Source organism: Larus michahellis, chromosome 4 (assembly GCF_964199755.1).
Source record: "Larus michahellis chromosome 4, bLarMic1.1, whole genome shotgun sequence".
Taxonomy (NCBI): domain Eukaryota; kingdom Metazoa; phylum Chordata; class Aves; order Charadriiformes; family Laridae; genus Larus; species Larus michahellis.
Window position 1 is genome coordinate 77,932,070 of NC_133899.1, and position 20,437 is coordinate 77,952,506.

Below are 20,437 nucleotides of genomic sequence, written 5' to 3' on the forward strand. Positions count from 1 at the left end.
CAAACAGGCCTGGCTTATGCAGCGTCAGCTTAACCATACTTTCACTTCTGAGATTTGGAAGACATTTTAGTGTCCTCAACTGGGAAAAATACACATTTCAGTGTAACTAACCTTTGTTATAACCAATGAAAGCTGGAAACAAAATTTCAAGGCCCTGCTGTTTGACCTAGCTGTTTGACTTACAAGGACTGTTTTTTTGAAGCAAGCTTAGTAACTGTTATATTGACTTGTCTGTTCTACCACCAGATCACAGTCATAGTGGAGTATACCTTATGGTGCCTTAAGAAGCCTTGATGTACATTGCATTCTCCCACCAGAAAATGACAGGAAAAAGAAAGGCTGATGCATTTAGTGTTGTACTACCTGCCAGGCAGAAAATGCTACACGTCAGAATGCCACAGGAACCATGAGTTCTGGCTGTGTTAGCTGTGACAGAGCTTTTAGTGACAAGACAGGTGGTTAAACACTGCATTGTCTACAAAAGGGGGTACATTGTACAGAGCATCTCTCAACTTGGAGGGCTGTAGGGATTCATGGTGCTGCTCGTCGCCTCTGAGCAGCATGCTGCCATCCTCCTCCATTTATTTTTGCAGGCTGCCTCAGAAAAGCTACCTTGAAACCCAAAGGTTTCTTGGTCTCAGAGCAGTAATTGGTGTGGCTCAAAACTGAGCGTTTGTCTTGAGGCATTTCATGTTGCTATTGGATCTGAAGAGACTGGAGTTCATATTAAAAAGCTGGGTCAGACTTGTAGTAAAAATTGTTAAGTCCTGTGGATCTTCTGAAAGCTTTGAAAATGGCTTCGTACCATCTTGCTATCATCTGCATAAAACACTATTGCTGTGTGCTCTCTTTCCAGGTGCTATTTTGGTCATGTGGATATAAAAGAAATCAGTTCACTAGCTACACCTGTCTTTTGTTACTGAAGTTGCTTCATGAGCACTTTCAGCTTATTCTAAAATACTTTGTTCTGAGAAGTATCACCAGCTGCAGTGCATACTAAAAAGCTACTCTAGACTTAATCAGGTGATTTATTTCCATTCTTGAGCTATGTCCTAGTGTTAGAAAAAGCTAAGAATAAGGCCTTTCCCCTTTTCATTGTCATGAGGTATATTTTAAAATATTAATGACAGAAGATGGTTAATTCTTCTTTATCTAACTTACTGGGGACTTCGAGGAGGAACTTTTGCTCATTGTTTCTATGCACGGCTACTATTCTAGAGGAGAAGCTTTTCTGTACCTGTTAGCAACTTCACTTTTTATGAGTGTCACATACTTGATGTGGAGAGATTTCTTCCTCTGTGCCTATATGGAAGTATTTAAATACTTCTGTTTTTTCATTCCTACCTTGAGATCATTGCAAAGTTCACTAGTAAGTATCTGGAGCCTACATGAGTAACACTATTACACACAGGTGAGGTTTGAGAAGAAATAGAATTGTTTCATTTAGATGGGTGCAAGTGGAGCTGCATTTTGGAGACAAAGCCCTATAAAGAAAAACAAGGAGACAGAAATATCAGTTTGTGGTTTATTTGGTGTTGGAGTTGGTACTACAGTTGGACAGTCGCTGTCTTGTTGCATACCAACACCTTAATTTTTTTAAACGTGCTCAGGAGACAAACTTAGATCTAGGCTGATATAGTACACAAAAATAAGGTTCTCTAAAAAAATCACACACAAGAATTCCAAAGCAGTGTTAGGAAAATACATTTGGACCTACCAACAGTGAAATACTTAACCTATTCAGCTGGCAGAGAAAGTTGGTCAATTGGCTTGACAATCCTTTAACTGCAGGACAATAGTCTTTGGTTTCACATTGTGTAATAATTAGTTACTGTTCCGAATCAACATTAAACAAGATGAGGAAAAGGCAGAGGGTTTTCTAGGCAGTGCTGATCTGAATGCTGGATTTCTGCCACGCCACATCACTATACACGACTGACTAGGTTATCTAGCTCTGGCTAAGAACATGGGTGTCTGAACAGGGAAAACCCTAGAATAGTTGCCTAATGCTATCTTCAGGAAACTCGTTTGTTCAGATCTGAGCTTTTTGTGTGTTCTAGTTGAGATACATACATATGTTGAAAGATTTGACCTACTTGGAAAGTGCAACGTAAGACAAATCACTAAGCCCATTAAACTGCAAAGAGTGGACTGCCTGGGCAGATTTAAAACTGCAGTTCCTTCTGGATTCCCCAGAGTGTATCTGCACTCTTCCTTAATTTGTCCTCTTCCTCGGGTTTTAGGATCATCTTCACTACATCAGTGATGCCACTATTGCCCAGTACACAAGGAACACTTAGGAAGACATCTTCTTTTATTCCATGCATGCCCTGAAAAGTAGGTAAGGATAGTTAGGACACAATTTGTGCGTGTCTAATATCCTATCAGGAAAACTCAGTTAAGTTTAGTTCAAATTAAACTAGAAAGTTATCACAAGGTTTTTAGTTCGCAGTAAGATAAGAGTTAGCAAAAAGGGGCTGCTCACCTTAACAATTGTAGAGATTGGGTGCACTCTTCTCAAATTCTTCATAATAGTTTCAGCTAGATCTGCCACAGAAAGGCCAATAGCCCATGATGTGTACCCCTTCAGTTTGATAACCTCATAGGCACTGCAGAGACAGAGCTACTTATTAAAAAACAAGTACCATCAAGTGAAATATTTAAAAAATTGTAAGAAGGGCTTTTGGAGGTGCCTTAATCAATTTGGAGACATCAGAAGCGTGACTGACTTGCTGTCAGGACGTCACTCAGCAGTGAAGAATTCTATTTGCTTTTTACACTGCTCCCCACAGTTACACTAGAAACATGGAAGTTGAAGTACTTCCCTAATTTGAAGTTGACTAACCATGAAAAGTTAACTCTGCCAAATCTACATTACTCCTTAAAATATTACTGCAAGTTGTTACATCTGCATCTTGACATTTGGTTTGGGCTACTATGGTATTTATGAAACCCAGATATGGATACTGCAGTTCAGAGCTGCTATTGCTCTTCATCATTTGTTCTCATGTTGAAGAAAAAAATAAAATCAGTATTTACCTGTCCACCACCTGCTTATGGACCTCCTTCCACTGTTCCTTGTCTGCATCAGTTCCCAAGTCTGGGTGAAGAGCCTTCAGGGAGACACCCGCAACATTCACTCCACTCCAGACAGGTACTGAGAGTTGCACAGAGATTAATTATCTCACAAGATGAACAATCTCCCCAGCCACAAGAAAACTTAGCTTTGTCCTCCTCAGATTAACAGTTAACATAGGATCTAGTTGGATTAATCTGCAACACACATCACTATGATTTAGATATGACTTTAAATATAGAATGACATATGAGGCCAATCTAATTTGTAGGCTAAGAACCTAGGAGCGTATGAACATCTTTCTTTATACATGATGTCACAAGGTTTGAATTTACCTTTACTAAAGTGAAACACCTAAGCAACATGCGCAAAAGTGACAGTAACTCTGTATTTTGCAAATGTTTCTCAAAATAAGAATTTTTTCTAAATGCATCCTGCTGAGTGTCAGGAAGCAGACACTACTGCTTTGGTGCAGCTAGAAAAAGTACAGGTTAAATAAGGAGAAAGTAATACTTTCTCCCGTCCTCTAGACTTGCCTCTGCACTTCAGTTCCTATATATAGTTGTTGAAGTAATCAAGAGATGCCAGTAAAGACATTAAGTGACTACCAGTAGAGCTAGTGGAGATCTTTGGGAGTCCCTTGCAGAGAACTCTACCCTCCTGGTGCTTCAGTTTGGTTCTTTTGAGACTTACGGGAACAACTTAGCCTAGAAATTTTCAGCCTCCTCTGGTTACAGTAATGACCTTTTCCAAGCAGAGTAACTCGGGTCAAATATAGATCATCTAGGGTTACTCTGTGCAGCAGCAGATTTAGAGCAGGACTTGCATTCTTAAGGTACTGCAGTGCAAAGGTTTTACTGTAGCTTTTAGAGTTGTTTCTTGCAAAGTATCAGAAAAAGTTCTGCATAACAGCCAGATTTCACGCTTACCACTGGAATCTCCATGCTCTCCAACAATCCATCCATGGCAGCTCAGAGGATGGATGCCCAGCCTTTCTCCCATGAGGTGGCGGAAACGGGCAGAGTCCAAGTTGCAGCCACTGCCGATAACACGGTGTTTAGGAAATCCACTGATCTTCCAGGCCACATAGGTCAAAATATCCACTGCAAGTAGAGCAGGGAGGATCATAAGTTTGGATAACTAGGATGGTATCTTCCATTCATCTGCAAAGACTTTATGTGCATGGTAGTCACATGGAATAGAGCATCAAGCAATGCCCGTCACCAGGCCCTGTAGTGGGCTAACATAATGACTTTTCAAGGCAGAATTGAGAGGCTGTTTACGCTATGCACGCAATTATCAGTGCCCCTTACTGTGTCCTCTGCTAAAGATCACTTAAAAGGCAACTGAAGATCCAAGTTGGAGGCAACTTGGTTTATTTCTCAGAGGACCAGCTTGCTGAGTGTGGAGAGGGAAGATAACACTTGTTGCTATGTGGTTACATGGCATAAGTATTTTCTAAAAGCTATGCTTGGTCATATTAATATACTAATGCTACCTTACTGAAGAAAACAGTATTCTCTAGCACAAATCCTCATATTAAGGCAATGCAAGACCAACCTGGGTTTGAGACAATAAGCAGCTTGCAGTCAGGACTGTATTTAACAACATTGGGAATGATGAATTTGAAGATATTCACATTGCGCTGGACCAAGTTAAGGCGGCTCTCTCCTTCTTGCTGACGGGCACCAGCAGTGACAATGACCAGCTTGGAGTGTGCAGTCACACTGTAATCTGCAGACAAAAGGCTGTGTCAAACATGACCTCTTTCTACACATGGTTCAGAACAGGAGTTCAGTTCCTTTTAGTATTAATATCCAAAATGCTCAAGTTTGAGGGTGCAGAAATTCTCCTGGTAATTGTTACCCTAGACTTTGCTTCTATAGGAAGTTAAATTTTTCTTTTAAGGCTGTGGATCATTGCCACCAAGTGGCGACCTTAAGGGCATATCAAAATCTTGCAGTGTAGAATGTGGGCAGTGGTATTCCGTACTTCTCGGGCCCAGATGGATATAGGGGAAGCTGTCAGGATAGTATCTGGTGCAAGTGCTGTGTAGAAGAGGAAGAAGGCTCTGCCCTTGTAACCTACTGTTACCTGTAGGTTACCTAACTTACTGTTACAAGTAACCTACTGTAACCTACTGTGCCCTCTGGAGCTGCACGTTAACTAAGATATGAAAGTGGCTATCACTTGGCCTACTCAGGTTGCTAGTAAACATAAAGCTATCAGACCTTTATAGCCAAGAAGTAAGTAGTAATGTATTCAGGGGCTAACTGGCTGTGAAATAAAATTCTCAAAGGTGCAGGAGTACTTAAGAAATTCATCTTCCTGTACTGAGTGGTGAACTCTGGAAGAGGATTCCTAGTTGGACTGGCCTTAACAAGGTATATGAAAGAGAGTCAGCTGAGTAATATTTCTGCAGGAAAGTTAAATGAGCTTTCCTCCTAACAATGCGGATGACAGACTAACTGCTAGACTTGGATGACCAGTTGGAGATCTGAAGTGGCTATCTCCATTTGGAAATAACGAGCGCATTAGAGCCAATACTTGCCTTTGCCAGAGACAATCTTTGGTGTTTTAAGGAAGAGGCTGCCATGCTGGAGATCTAGCATCTCTCCTCTGAGCTTGTCCTCCACAACATCAACAAGGGCAAGTTCATCAGCTAAGTCCTAAAAAAGACCAAGATTAAATATTAAGTTTATTGCCTCTTTGAGCAAAGTACCCAATTTGTAAACTGTGAAGTTACAATTATTTTAAAAGCAGTGATCTACCTAAGCAATTTTGCTCATCTGTAACGCTTTACTTGCATTTTGATACAATAATGCAATGAAGAAGACACGTCATTCAGAGTGCTAGGACCATTTTTTTTCCAGTCCACGCTGCAAAGTATTACTCCATTGCACACTCTGCTTCAGACAAAATGACTCCTCAGTTCTTAACCTTTTTGTACATTTGGAGTGTTAAAGGACAACTACTTAGAACAGAGTCTGGAAGTCATTCAATGGTAAATGCAGCTTTCAAGTCAAAATGATACATAGAGCATGTTCTGTCTGATACTAGGGTAAACTTTGTTTACAAGAACTACAGTTATTTGTTCTCTGTCAATAGCTTGTAGATCACTGCTTCACTTCAGGCCCAAAGGAATGCATAAACAAAAGTTCATCTTGTATGCTAGCCCAATTAGTCTAATACAGGAGACTACTTTTGCCTCTCTTTTAGGCCTCAGGTAGTCACAACTGTGATGCTTCATCCCGAGCTAGACACTTACCTTCATCAGGATGCTAATAGCACAGGCCATTCCAACTGCACCCACACCAACCACACTGATCTTATTGTGGGCATGACTCTGATCCTGTTTGTGGACATTGTGGATGAGCTGATCCTTGAGAGACATGGTGCACGGCTGAAAGGAAAGCAGCAGATTATTTCTCCAGGCTTTGGAGCCTTTACCAATGCCAGATGTTTGAATCAAGCAAGACTGATTTTATTCCAGGATGATAACAAAATGGGTACAAATCTCATGCCTGCAACATTTGGCAGTACTGCCTGTATGCAGCAAAATGATAAAAAAAAAAGAATTACTGACGACAATGCACTGTCTAAGCTCACTATAGCTTTCCCTCAAATACAGCCTGAGAGCCATTATATAGCTGGATGGCACTCCAGCAGCACTAGCAGAATGTTCTAAATGATCATCCATATTACATTTAGGTACAGGAAGCCATTTTAGTACTTCTAAGCACCACATGGTCTGGCAATCTCCAGTCTACCGCCCTGAAAAACTGGTACTCTGTGCCCCGAAGCCTTTCCGGAGCTGAAGCTGTACAACACTTATGCAAGCCCTTCTTAAGCACAATGTGATCCTCAAAGTCAACTTTATGGATTTCTTTTAAAGTGAAACTGCCTACTTTTGAATTAAGATGTCTAGTCCAGTGTTACCGTCTCTCCCACCCTCAATTTTTTTAGCTACTAGCTGCACGGCAACCCAGTTATACGGGTTCTAATCCAACAGCCACAGGTGTACTGAAATGCCATGATGACAATGGAGTATTGTGCTTTTATGCCAGGGTCCCTGCAGAAGCGGATACCAGGCTTTCCCAAGCAGCACAGCTTCTGCTTTGCTTGAAAAGCCCGAGGCAAGGGCAGCCTCACCGATGGATGGATGCAAGTATAGACGCAACACGATTCTAAAGTTGGTGCTGAACAGGCGGCAACCCGTTCTGAGCAGGAAAGGCCAGTCAGCGTTGGCAGAGCAGGTAAGGACTGCGAGTCTGGGGCGGGTGGGGGAAGGGGGAGACAGGAAGCCATCAGTGCCCATATTTAGGGGAAGTTAACCAAGATCTGTCAGTCTTCATTTTCAGAAGCCTCCTGAAGCGTGGCCCAGTATAGTGCGCTCTCTCTCCATGTGCCAAGTCCTCCCTTTGCACTATAAGCGCTTTAATGCACGAGGCTGGTGAGGAGCACCCAGCATTTCTCAACTACGTTTAATACTCAATTTTTTTGTTGTTAGAGCGCAAACCGAAAGCAGCATGTTAGGGAAGAGCCAGCAGTAGGCGGTGTAATAACGCTCCGTTCCAAACGCAGCCCCTGCGCCCATCCCCCCAGCCCTTTGCAGGGTCACTCCCAGCACCCTCCCCAACAGGTAGGGTCCCCCCGCACTCATTAGGGAAAGCCAGTTAATTGGGGGGCGGGGGGAGCGGAGATGGCGTGGCAACGCGGCGCCCAGCAGCCTCAAGGCAAGGGAAAGGGTTGAGGAAATCACGCCGGTTGCATAAGTCCGGCGAGTAGGGGCGCGGTGCCTCTTCCACACCCCACCCAAGGCGGGATGAAGTCCAGGGCGTCTACCCCGGAGCTCCTCGGCCGCCGGGGGGAATCGGTCGAGCTCGGCGCCGCCTGCTCGACCGATTCCCTCCCCCCCCGCCCAACCCCCGGCGGGCTGTCGGCCAGCGGCGCCCACATCCCCCCCTCTTCCTCCCCACAGCAACCCGCCAAGGCGCTGGCACCTACCTAGGGTCCTCAACCGAGCGCGGCGGCTGCTGCAACGGCGGGGCGGGGAGCGCGGCGGCCGCCTTAAGTAGTGGGCCGGGCGGCTGACGTGAGGCGGGCGGGCCGTCCGCTGTGGAGACGTGCCCGCCGACACGTCGGGGTGGAGGGTGAGGAGAGGCGGCGGTGGGGGGCGGGAAACGACGACAAGTTGAGGCGAGGCTGGACGGTTATAACGGTTGGCCCCTAACGGCCGGCCGCTAACGGTCGGCGCCGTGAGGGAAGCTTCCCGTTGGAACACTTTTCTCTGGGGAGAGGCTCCCGTGTGGAGGGTTTTGGACGGTCTCGCCGCCGTGCCTCAAGCGGGAGCCCTCATGTTTTCCTGCCGTGACTGGAAACACCACGACAGGACACACGATGGTCTGTTTTCACAGTCATGCCACGCTGTCGGCTTCCCCGTCACCCTGTGGTTGGTTTGCAAAGCCAAGTCCTTCACTTGTTTCTTGCTAGGAAACAAAGAGAAAAAAAGATAAAAATTTTAATTACATCCCAGATGCCTGAAGTTTTGATTTTGTGCTGCGCTACAGGGTTGTCCCACAAAACTGGCTTTTAGTAAACCCATACCACCTTTTATCCCTTTGTTCATGTTGGTAGTTAAACTTCCCTTTGCAAATTTTCCTGAAGAACTGCACAGACATCAAAAGCACAGGCGCAGGCCGCATCCGCCATGGCTCACTTCTTAAATATTAGCTGTTCTCTGGGCCTGTGGTAATGCCTCCAAGTCAGTAAATTTACTTAAAATCTTTGCACGTGGGTTTGTGGTTTGCTGTGCGTTGGGATTCTGTGTTCAAGATTGTCTGGTTCCTCCAGTTGGAACGCAGTAGACTGTGAGTTTTGCTTGCCAGCTGGCTGTATTCATTTATTACCTTGTATCCAGGTCTCCCTTCTACCCCTCTTAGATATCCTATCTTTATGCCATGGATTAACATGTTGATCCTTAATGAAAAATCAGGGAAGCATTCATTTAATCTTGTGTGAGTAGCTGGGTTACCTTTATTTTCCCAATCTTGTTTTACAGTGATACTTTTTTCTTCCTCCCCCCCCCCTTTTTTTTTTAATTTCTTGCAGCTGCAGTATCTTTGTGATGTTTGTCTTGATTTCCTTTTGGGATTCTAGCTCTACCTGATTTTTGGCAGCTTCTAAGATGTACTTGACTTCCTTTTTGAGGTGATTATCTTGCTATGGCAGAAGGCCTTTCTTACTAATTAACCCCTTTCTCTTCCTCTACCCATACCAACATTTCCATCTCGGTTTTGTCGGGGATGTCTTTTCTTTCCTCTAAAGTCACTTTATATAGTTTATCTCTTAGTCAATAGAGTTAGCCAATTTCAAATGAGGTTTTCATGGAGGTCTTGATCTCTCCACGACCTCATCCCACTCATAGTGCGTGTGAGCTTCAAACACGGCCCTTGGTCATGCTAGACCAGAGCAGATGGTGTGAAGATGGATATATCTCATCACACGTAAGGTTTGTACTCATCTACCAAACTCTGTTTTACAACTGAAGGAATTTCCTGCTGCTGTTCAAGGCACACTAGCGCCTGCTCACGGACCATCCCAGTGACAATTCCCCTCTGACAGGAATGGTAGCGCAAAGCCTCCCAATTTCTTTGACAGTCCATTGGCAAAACAAAATAAACAAAAAACACAGGTGAGAAAATATCTAAAGATGCTTGAAACATAGAACAGGAGATTTACGTGAAACAAGCCAGAAAAATACGAAGTTTTGGTTCTTATTATAAAGACTGGCATTTCTACCAAAGGAGGTTAAATATCATGACCTATCAGTTGCAAAACTGGATGTGCTGCAAGTGCTTGCAGCTGCTTGAGGAATGAGTGAGGCTTGTGAGATATGTCATGTCAGAGGGGACTGGTAGCTAAGGAAGGGAAAGTGTGGGTAGATGCTGAGTAGGCCTAATGCCGCATGAATGAAGAATAAAAGGAAACCGCATAATGTGGTTCTGTCATCCTGCATTATGCTGGGTTCACTGAGCACCTTGTTCTATCAAAAGTCTCAAGGACGGATTAGGAAGTTTAGTTCTGCATCCTAGGAATCTGTATTTACAGTGGCTTTATATGCATGAGGCTAAACTTCTCATCCAGAATTTGGGTTCCAGACATCTGACAGGACAGAAAATTTTGAACATTTGTCAGGATTGAAGATCAAGAAGAAGTATTTTCTCCCTATAAAAATTTTTACTTCTGAAGAGTTTAAATGTAAGATAAGAGGCTTCTAAGACAATACCGGCTGGGTAGATTAATGGGTATTTTAAAAATACGTAACTAATGTAGAGCGGGTGGTATTATACTACTGTCACAGTGAGACCAAGGCTCCTAAGAGAAGAATGTTGGTATTATAAGGTTGTTCTTATTCTGTGGCTCAGACAATATAAAATTTGGACATGGTTTGCAGGATATAAGTTCCAGTAAAGTCTTCACTTGCTTGTGTTTGTGTTGCTCGTTACTGAGAAAAGAACCAAGACCAGATCTCTGTTATTTATAACATAAGGCATCAGGTTGTCCTTAACTGCCCAGTGCCTATTCAGATACCAGAGGTCCTACCTTTAGTAGAGTAGACCAAAGCAAGCTAACTAGGATGTTTCAAAACCACCCTGGTCCCAACATGTCCTCAACGATGACAAGCAGATCAGAAGCCTTGTTTTGTTAAAAATTAGCGTCAGCTTTTAATATGCGAGTGTTAATTCACCTGGGTTACAAAACTGAGAAGGCAGCTGTGACTGCCAAATTTTTCCTTTTATGTGTCCCTTCTGATCTCAGTAGCAGCAGTAGATGCTCAGGAGGAAAACAGTCATCTGGCATGATTGACATCGATTTTCTGCCTCAGAGAGCTTCAATCAGAGAAGGCTCATAACAACACAAACACAGCGGGGTGAGCAAATTAAGGGCATTTTTTCTGCACTTGGAAGATGGAGGCCAAATCTGTTTTGATTTCTTTTAAGTAATTGACTTCGATTGTAGGCATGGAACCGACTTTCCTCCCTTGTATACATAAAGAGTTTTATTCTTCCTGTTCTTTTTCCGCTGCTGCCTTTCATTGCAGTAGCGGGAGGTTGATGTTGATAGAGTGATAGGAATGTTTGAAACGTGACAGGGTCTCTCTCTCCAGAGAAGCTTAGCTCTTCCTTGGCCTGCTTGCCCTCTTTTCTATATTACCTTTCACAGATTAAACACAAAAAATAAAGCAATAGAAGTTGCTGAATGTGGAAACATTTATATTTTTATTCTAGGAGTTACAAGCAGAGACTTTCCACTGGCCTCAGGTGGCATTTGATCTCTTTGGTCGCTAAGAGAAGGAAATGATGTCACATTCTTATTAAACAATGTGTTTGTCTTTAAACTATGAGATACCCCTTAAACCTTTATCACAAAAATAAAGTCCAGAGTTCAATGTGTGCATCTCGCTATTTTCAGTGAAACACTTACAAAGTGTTAGCAAATTTCTCTCCATTTTGCTAATATACAAGAGGTTTTACATGGTGATATTTAATTTCGACACTCGCCATTTGCTCAGGTCCTGGTTCCTGACAGACTAAGTCAAATCTGATGGTGCTGCAGGGGTGAACAATGGCACCAAACCATGACCTGCACTTATTTGCTGTATGAGCTACAGCTCAGCTAGGAGGTTAGCAGTAACCCAACATCACCGTTGATGCTGACCGGCCCTGGAAAAGTCAGTGGAGTCTCTCTGCTCTACCTGAGATCTGAGGTCTAATTTGCCCCTAAAAATCATATTCCCAGCATAATCAGTCCTGATTTTGTTTAACATTATCAAGGGTTTTGCTTTCATATGATGTCCGTGTGTGAGGGGAAAACCTGGCACTAGACATAGATCCATCATGTTCCAGTCCTGTCTTTCCCATTGATTTATTCTGAGGCCTGAACAACTTCCTCCAGCTTTAATGGCTTAATTTCTCATTTGTAAAATAGGAAGGGTCTTTATCTACCAACCTGATGGTGGTACTGTAGGGATTAGTTAATTATGAAACACTTCAGCTTTGTAAAGCAAAATGAAAATGATGGAGGTTCTTTGCCTAAACCAGAGAGGCCTGGACCCCAAAATGGAGTAGCTTGGCATGAAAAGTTTGGTATACTCTTCTAAATTGTCAACATCAATAAAGCTCCCAGAGCCAGAATTCTTGGAATTTCAAAATCTGTATCAGGATAAGATACAGGAAGTTGGTTCATACTGCATAAAAATCCGTATATTGTGTTTTTCAAATTTGGACAGTATAGCCACATCAAACCATTTGAACTGTTCTCCTAAGAAAACTAAAAGCTAAAAGATGAGTTTCACCTTGGCTTGCACTAACAGGTATCTCTGCACATAACTGAGTATCCATGGTACGTCCACCTCTGGATCCCTCTCCTTGGCTTCTTCCACACATGCTTATTCTGGTAAGGATGCTGATATTACAAAGATCCAGTGCTTTTCCTGCTTCACACCCTCTTTTTTCTTTGCACTGTCATTGTGGGGAGAGGGGGAGGGGCTAGCTGATGCAATTCTCACGTCTGGGTATTTATACATATCTATTTCTACAGCCTATTTTTAAATGTGCACTATGGTAATATATATGGAGAGCCATGCAAATAATTGGCAATTTTTGAAGATCCCAGACTTCCATAATGCCCTCTTGTCAGATATATGTTTTTGATTGCAAACTGTTTTCTAGCTGACATGTTTCAATGTGCAGAACTTCCAAGTTACACCAGTTTTTCTTTTCCCCTTAAAAGGTTGGTTATATTTGCAAGTACAACAGCCATGGATTATGCATTCAGTATAAATCTAGATAAAACTGTATTTCTTGCAATGATTTTCTCAATATAAAGCTAAAGAAAACTGTATTTCTTGCAATAGCTTCCTAAATCATCGCTTTAGGTAGCTGGGCTAAGCAGAACGCGTGATTTTGACTTGCTTCTCTAAGGAAATGAATTTACTCATGGAGGCATGAGTCACTGCGCAGGATTCTCCAAGCCAGACCCATTCCCTTGATGCAACACGGAATACTTACTCATTTATTCAGGAACTGCAGGAAACAGGATGCTCAGCTAAACCACATGGTCGGAAAGAGATGGAAAGGCACTCCTGTGGACAGGGGCTGCTATTCAGTTTTTGCCTAACCAAGTCACAAAGATATCTCAGCCAGTTCAGCACCTGCCTCCTGATGACCGTCAAGAGCAGTACAATCATTAATACACCCTTGCTGCCGCTGCTGCTTTCTAAACTGGCAGCAGCAAAACTATTACTGTTATCTGACTTGTTCTTGAGTGCCTGGCAGGTTGCAGTAAGTGGAGACTTTCTATAAATTACAGGAAAGAGCTGCAGGGATATGAGAGGAAGGCTGCGGACTGCTGCTGCCACTGCTACTTGCCAATTCAAGAGGGCAGGCAGGTTCAGCAGCAAAAGGTCAGAGGCATGTCCCTGCACTCCATCCAGAGCAGAGACCCCCTTGCCCTTATTTTAATATTCATTCTGCAGCTGTCAGTTTTGATTTCCCCAGGATCCCTTCTCAGTACATCACATGCCAACAAGGTGGTTAGCTCAGGGTAAAGAGCTACAGAGTCCTGCAAAGACAAGTTTTTACTGATTCAGGACATTTGGGACACAGTACATTTAAAAACACATTATTACCTCCCCTACAGAGAGAGATACTTTTCTAGCATTTCAGACCATACATATATCTGGTCAACCCTCTGCATATTCAAAATGATAGCAGGTTATGTATTCTCTCCCATCCAAAAATCACTGTGGCCAAACTTTCATTTCTGTGAATCAAAATTCCAAGTTACATTGCTGAAAACTCAGCATCCTATGGTTGAGAAGTTACTGGGCCATACAACCACTGTAGAAAGCTGAGAGTTCATCTCAACATCACAGACACACAAACTTGGTGGAGGAACTTCTTGCCCTGCCTACTCTACAGAAACAATGCACAAGCACGATGTGAACTCACCCCTTTATCTCTTTCATCCATTTAGGAGATGGGAGCGTCACGGTTGGGACTCTACAGATGGAAGCTCTCACTTTAGCAGCATAAACTTACAGCCTCAGGGAAGTCCTAGACATTCAAAATAGTTTGGTCTGTGTTTTCATGAAGGACATGCTTCAGCAGGATACCTCTCTTCAAAGCTTTCACTGAAGAAATCAGTGCTATAAAGCATAACTTTTACAGTTTTGTGTCTGGAGTGGAGTGGGAAGGCCAGAGATCAGGAGATAATCGCGTTCTGATTTTGCAGTCTCCTTTTAGAGCCTGGATGCCTCACAGTCTATCCCACATGTTGGTGTTCTCAGATAATGCCCATTGAATATGGAAAATGCATGTGCCTACACTTGACTATGTAATAAATGATTATCCGTCCCTTGGAGAAGGAAGATGAAGTTTAACTTGCAGTTCAACAAACTTAGCAATAGAATGGAAGTAGGCAACCAGCTGCCTTCTTTTCAGTCCCTGCACTTAAACCACACCTGAGGCTTTTTAAGAGTGCTGCAGCTGGGCTAGCTTAGCCCTAAGATAGCAGTCCTGAGGGGTGGCTGTGGCTTGTGTTACAGAGTTGAACTCTTCTGCTGTTCTCAGATAGGAGAAGTAACCTGACTGATTCCACACAAGGTACTCTTTTAGATTTTTGTTTCTGTGGTGGTGGTTGTTGGCAGCTCTGTGTGTGAACATAGAGCCCTGGGGGGGAAATGACATGACTGTGGAAGGCAGGGACTGTCCTGAGAGGTTTTGAGGCAGAGTTTTTAAATACTGTTTATGTTATACTGTCAGCAGAACGTATTGCTAGAGTGGACATGGAGATGTCACCCAGGAGACAGCTATTGCCTTATCTCTTTGAAAGTTATGCTCCCTGGGCTTTCTAATTTTGTTCTGTGTCATTTTATTTTATAAGCAGAAGGAAACGAAAGAAAGAAAGAAACGAAAGAAAGACACTATTTCCTTAATGACCAAGTTTTCCTAGCTTGTACTGTCAGGAATTTACACCGCCATCTAGATGTGCTATAGTTTTATGTTAGTTGGCTACTGTAGGTGTTAAGTGGCCTGCACTTTCCCCAGGCTTCCGTGTTGGTGTTGGCTGGAGACCTCATCTCTACTCACAGCAAAGCTAGATGTGAGCCCTGAGTCACATGTAAGTTCAAAATGTGGCTTGGCAGGAAGAGGTGTGTGATTTCTAATCCTTTTCAAGAAAGAATTTTTTTGTGATCTTTATTTTCTTTCATTGCTTTTTTTTAATTTTAAGTACCCATGTTTCCTAATTCAAACATAATATGGTGCGCCATCACTCAGTACCAAAGGTCTACATTGTGGCAGTGATTCCAAAGGAATAATAAAAGTGGATAGAGGTGCAGCCTGTATTGCTAATGTGCAAGAATCTTTTGACTCAGCTTCATTATGCAACCATAGCAAAATAATTAATACACTTCAAGCAGGTACCAAGCTGAGTATCTGTCGAGAGCACAATGTCACAGTGCAGGTATTGTACAGACACACAGCAGTTCTCAGCAAAGAGCTCACCAAGAGGCAGAACAAAACAGGGAAGTGAAAGTGGAAGCAGAACAAGGCAGAATGATTGCCAAATATGGTGCTTGTCTTAGTATGCTGTGATGTTCAAGAATGTTACAAAATACTGACCCTTATCTCTATCAATTGATTCAGTTTTCTTATTTACACTCAAATTTTAAATAGAAAATGAAAGGTTGTTTTCTTGCCTATAGACTGCCAATGAATCATTTTCACAGTGCTATGCTAAGTGTGGGGTTTCTGACTTGTGGACCCTCTGTTCTTGTATTTGGATGAAATCGCACAAATGTTTAGCAAACATTTGCAGGGCATGGCCCTGTTGCTTTGCAAACTATGATGAGCCTTGTTAAAAGAGGTGAATGTTAGCAAAGGGAACAAGCACCCAGGTTTTAGCTCCTGTGGGGGGAATCCTGAAACTCACAGAATCTGTTGACTTTCTGTCTTGGGCCTTATAATAAGAGGAATCGCGTGTCTGTGTCCTGGGTGGTAAATGCAAGGTACGCTATTTCTCACTGGCCATCTACAACCTTGTGTTGTTTTCCTCATAACTTTATTCAGGTTCAGTTGTATCCCTAGACGCTATGCGGCTCTGGCCCTAAGAGGCAGTATCTCAATGAAGGTACCCTTTTAAAATATGACGATGTGATGAAAATGTGAGGTGCTGAGAAGATAGTGTCACGGATTGTGTGTGTGAGCTGGATTTCTGGAGGCTGTGTCTCCTGAACACTTCACCCCCAATATATTTTCCATACCCTTTTTGCTAGTTGTACATCATTTCTACTTTATACGTTCTATAGTCTGTATAAGATTCATTGTGTGTTTGGGGAAGATCTTTGATATTTAATGCTGTGATGTCAGAAGGGAAAAGATACTGGCACGCGTTATCTTTTGCTCACTGTGCAAGGGCGACCAATTTTTGGAGTTGCAACAGGGATGTGCAATCCCCTTGGTGTGCGTTAACTCCTTGCCACACAACAAGACTGGCTGCTGGGGCAGTGGAGCTTGCCCATCGCTTCACTCTCGGCCTCTGGACTGGAACGTTTGCAGACAGAACAGTGCCAGTTTGGTAGAAGAATGTCAATATTAGAATTTGTGAGACACGGGACAGACCAGGGCCCAGGTCTCTGACTGCGAGGATGTGATGTGGTGTATTTATGTGTTCAGACAGAAGGAAGTAAGTCTGTTGCTTTCTTTATGGAGCATCATTCTATGTGTGTGTTTGGCTGCTAACTCGGTGTTCCTTCGTTTTTAATCTCATCGGCTGTTTCTGGCCCCATAGTGGCACAATAAGGAAAAGAAATCCATTTCACTTTGAAACTTCTGCAGATAAGTATTTCTATCTCCAGATTTGGTCTTGAGAAGTGAAGGCAGTTGAAGGCTGAGGGTACTCAATAAATTTTGTAAAGTTCTGGATTAAGGATATGTCCTTATTATTTTTCATGTTTGTTTATGTTTAGCTGTAATATTGAACACACGTTCCTTCAGCAGTAATCTCAGTCTTGCATCCCCTTTTAAAATGTGCTCCATTGCAACAGCAGATCTGGAGATTTGGAGTCAACAGGGTGTTAGGTTTTGGAGAGAATTAAAATCATAATAAAGAAAAAATAATCTCTGTAACATTTCATATCTCTTAGGCAAAGGTTACTGAGGGCCAGTTAGTTCAGTACATGACCTCTGTAAGAGTTCTTAGGCATATAAGAGCAGTCAAAAATAGCTCCTTGGAAGGTCAGGGAAGGCATCTTTTCTGCATGTGGATAGCTTTGCATTTCTGACCTGAAACATCTATATGTCTTATGGTAGGCAAGCAAGAACGGATGGAAAGAAAATAGAATACCAAAATGGACTTGGAGAGCAGCCAGAGCCTGTGTAACATGTTCCTTATTCATATGAGTCTGTATAAACTGCTGCCAGCCTTGGAGATTTTTCTATACATGAAACGGAGAAAGCCTGCGTTAACTTCTAAACCATGCCTCAAAGACAGCCTAGCCAAATAAAGGCTGGATTCAAACTGTCAATAGATGAATAACAGCAAGAGGGATCCTTATGTTTTAAAATGGAGCCATAGGCTTGCATCCAAGTGATTTTAAGCTTCTGACTGACCCCAGAGTCTGAAAGAAATTTCAGCTTGTCAGACCAAATGTTCTTTTTCTTTTGATATCTGCATGCTGAGACAGAGTTTACGAGAAGCTTTTATAGCAAATCCCAAAGTCAGAGTCACCGCAGAACACTTTAATTATTGAATAGGCAAGAGCTAATGTGAGAGGGAAAGGCTCTGTATTTCTCTGCATTTTAATCCTCTCATCCCACCCCCCCGCACCTTCCTGCCCAAATCCCCTTCGTTAATCAGGTTATGTTTGCCCTATTTCTCTCAGGGAGCAAGCAGAATGCAGTGTTGCTAGAAATGGAGGACGGGAAGGAGGAGAAGGGCATGCTGAAAGCAAGAGTGGGTTGAGGATGCTCCAGAAATGAAAGCTTCACTTTGGCAGGATTCCCGAGATCACAGCAGGATGCCTTTGGGCTGTGGGATGTCTCTGTGACCTGCCACACTCGCTGACATGCGTAATCTCACATCCCAGGCCATGTGCCAAAGGACAGTGAAGGGAACTTGCCTGTCTGCACTCAGCATGGAGGGATCGGTGGTGTCTGCAGCCAACAGCTCCCTCCCCAAACACCCACTCAACAGCCTGTTTCATCTAAGAGCCCCTGGGAGGGGGTAACTGATGTCCCTGGGGAACACACTCTGCCTGACGTTTCCCTGAAGTGCAGTGGTTAATTCTGTGGGGGGCAGTAGGCGTGTGCACGCACATACACATGGAGCTGTATGTGCTGCATGCTTTTGTGCAGTCATACAGCCTTTAATTCTTCCTGCACTCATCCTCTGGGACACGTGGCTGCAAGGCACAGAAAAATAGCACAGATGGAACTGCCAAAGTAAAATGCGGCTGTGAGAAGCAGGGAGCCAGCACGCACACAGACAGCACCACTGACCTGTGTGCTGGTGAATCTAAGTTTCCTTTAAGTATGGTGATCCTGGAATTTAGCTCTGAGTGTGCTGAGATTTGGGGAGCCCTTCATATGGGTGCATGCCTTGGAAATGCTCTTATCTCTAATTATAATGGGCAATACCAGCCTGGGAGACTGAAGCCCAATGCTCTTTTGTGACCAGTGTCTAAATCCAAAGCTGGCAGCTGAAGCCGTTCCTGAAATGTGAAAAATTGCTTGTTCTGAGGTCTGGGTCTGGGCAGGCTTAGGAGAATTAAGTGCAATGACTTGGGTGTTTTGGGGAGTGTGGTAAAAAATGCAGAAGAATGTAGATCTGCAGGTCTGCACCTGCATTCTGTGTTTCGGGGTTGAATTTATCCAAAAGCTCAAAACCAAAACTTTCTAGACCAAATCATGAAGCTTCACAGAGTTTATATGTAACCCTGTCTCTCTAATGCTCTGACCCTGGCTCGGGATCAATTGAATGTCAGGCTATGCTTGTGTTTCAGTTTTGCCAGGAAGTGCCAAGCCACACAAGCATTGCCTAATTCACTCTTGTGTGACAGCTTGGATCAGCAACATGGATCAGCATGGATCAGAAATTTTTTTTTTTGTAGCTCAAAGCCAGGCGGATGCTAAAACATTCTTCCAAAAGCATAAGCGTTGGCAAATGCAGACCTGAGCAAGTAAATCCTGAAGCTGTGACATGATTTCACATGTTCCCCAGCACAGAGCAGAGCTAACTGGATGGCTGCAGACTCACATTCCCACAAGAATGAAGACAGGCAGGAAATGAACCACCAGAACCCGTTCTTTGGCAGGAGAGAGCTGTGGAAAAAGCATGGTGTAGCAAGCCCTGGGCTGTTGCAGACCCAGGCCTTGCAGATGCCTACAAGCCATGTGGGGATCCTGGATGCCTTGTTCCCACCGCGCAGCACTTGCTGGCAAGCAGGTGTGGTGGTGCGTGTCCAGAACTTGCTGATGCCCCAACATAGTGTGCTGCTGTGGCCTGGTTGCTCGTTGCTGTAAGACGCTGGTCAGCACTGTAATGTTACAGAATGATCACAGAATGATAATTCTGTAGGGGTTGGAAGGGACCTCTGGAGGTCATCTAGTCCAGCCCCCCAAAGGCAGCTTTGTCATGCTTGGGTCTCTTCTCTGCAATCGTTCTTTGCAGCACTGAAGAGCAGGAAGGCTGAGTTGCTCCACAGAGCTGCTGTTTCATTTAAGCGCAGTACGCAGGAGGGGATGGTCACAGCATCCCCCCGCACCACAAGAGAAGCTCTTGATTGTGTGCGGGGAAGCGAGGGGAGAGAGCCAAGCTGTGCGAGGAGTGGCTTTGGTTCAAATCTGTAGTAGGTAGGAGTCTGCCAGCCTGTGCGTGGGAGTGCTGTCGGAGCAGATGGCTCACAGCCCGGTTGCTGCAGGGTTAGCTGGCTTGTGGGCAGCTGCCAGTTTTGTGCAGGGAGGAGGGCATCCTGCCTTTTGGAGGAGGAGAATGGTGCACGATGTAGCAGCCTAGAGGCTCACCCAAACAGAGAGGTGTCTACGTCTGACTTGAAGTCTGAGCAACAGCACAATCCCAAGGAGCAGATCTCAAATTGTTTGCAGCTTAAGAGGAGGCTTTTTCTATGCCTCTCTGATGCTGCCAGGTAAAAAGCTGTCAGTTGCACAAATATATATACAAATCTCTTCCCCAGTCTCCCCCAGAGTTATGGGACTGGCTTAAAAATTTTGAATTTACCATCTGGTGTACTTCTAATTGTCTTTCTATCTTCCAAAACCTTAATTCCTGTTTTAA

At 43.7% G+C, this 20,437-nt stretch overlaps 1 protein-coding gene across 1 annotated transcript; it reads right to left on the reverse strand.

Moving 5' to 3' along the window:
• Window positions 1-1,511: 1,511 nt before the first annotated feature.
• On the reverse strand, window positions 1,512-13,359 carry LDHA (lactate dehydrogenase A). The gene is made up of 9 exons (XM_074585784.1): window positions 13,150-13,359; window positions 8,084-8,565; window positions 6,345-6,479; window positions 5,628-5,745; window positions 4,637-4,810; window positions 4,006-4,179; window positions 3,040-3,157; window positions 2,486-2,609; window positions 1,512-2,330 (listed from the first exon to the last, which is right to left on the reverse strand). The coding sequence occupies exons 3-9, from the start codon at window positions 6,468-6,470 to the stop codon at window positions 2,166-2,168; spliced, it is 999 nt and encodes a 332-aa protein (XP_074441885.1). The 5' UTR covers window positions 6,471-6,479; window positions 8,084-8,565; window positions 13,150-13,359; the 3' UTR covers window positions 1,512-2,165.
• Between the last annotated feature and the right edge of the window lie 7,078 nt (window positions 13,360-20,437).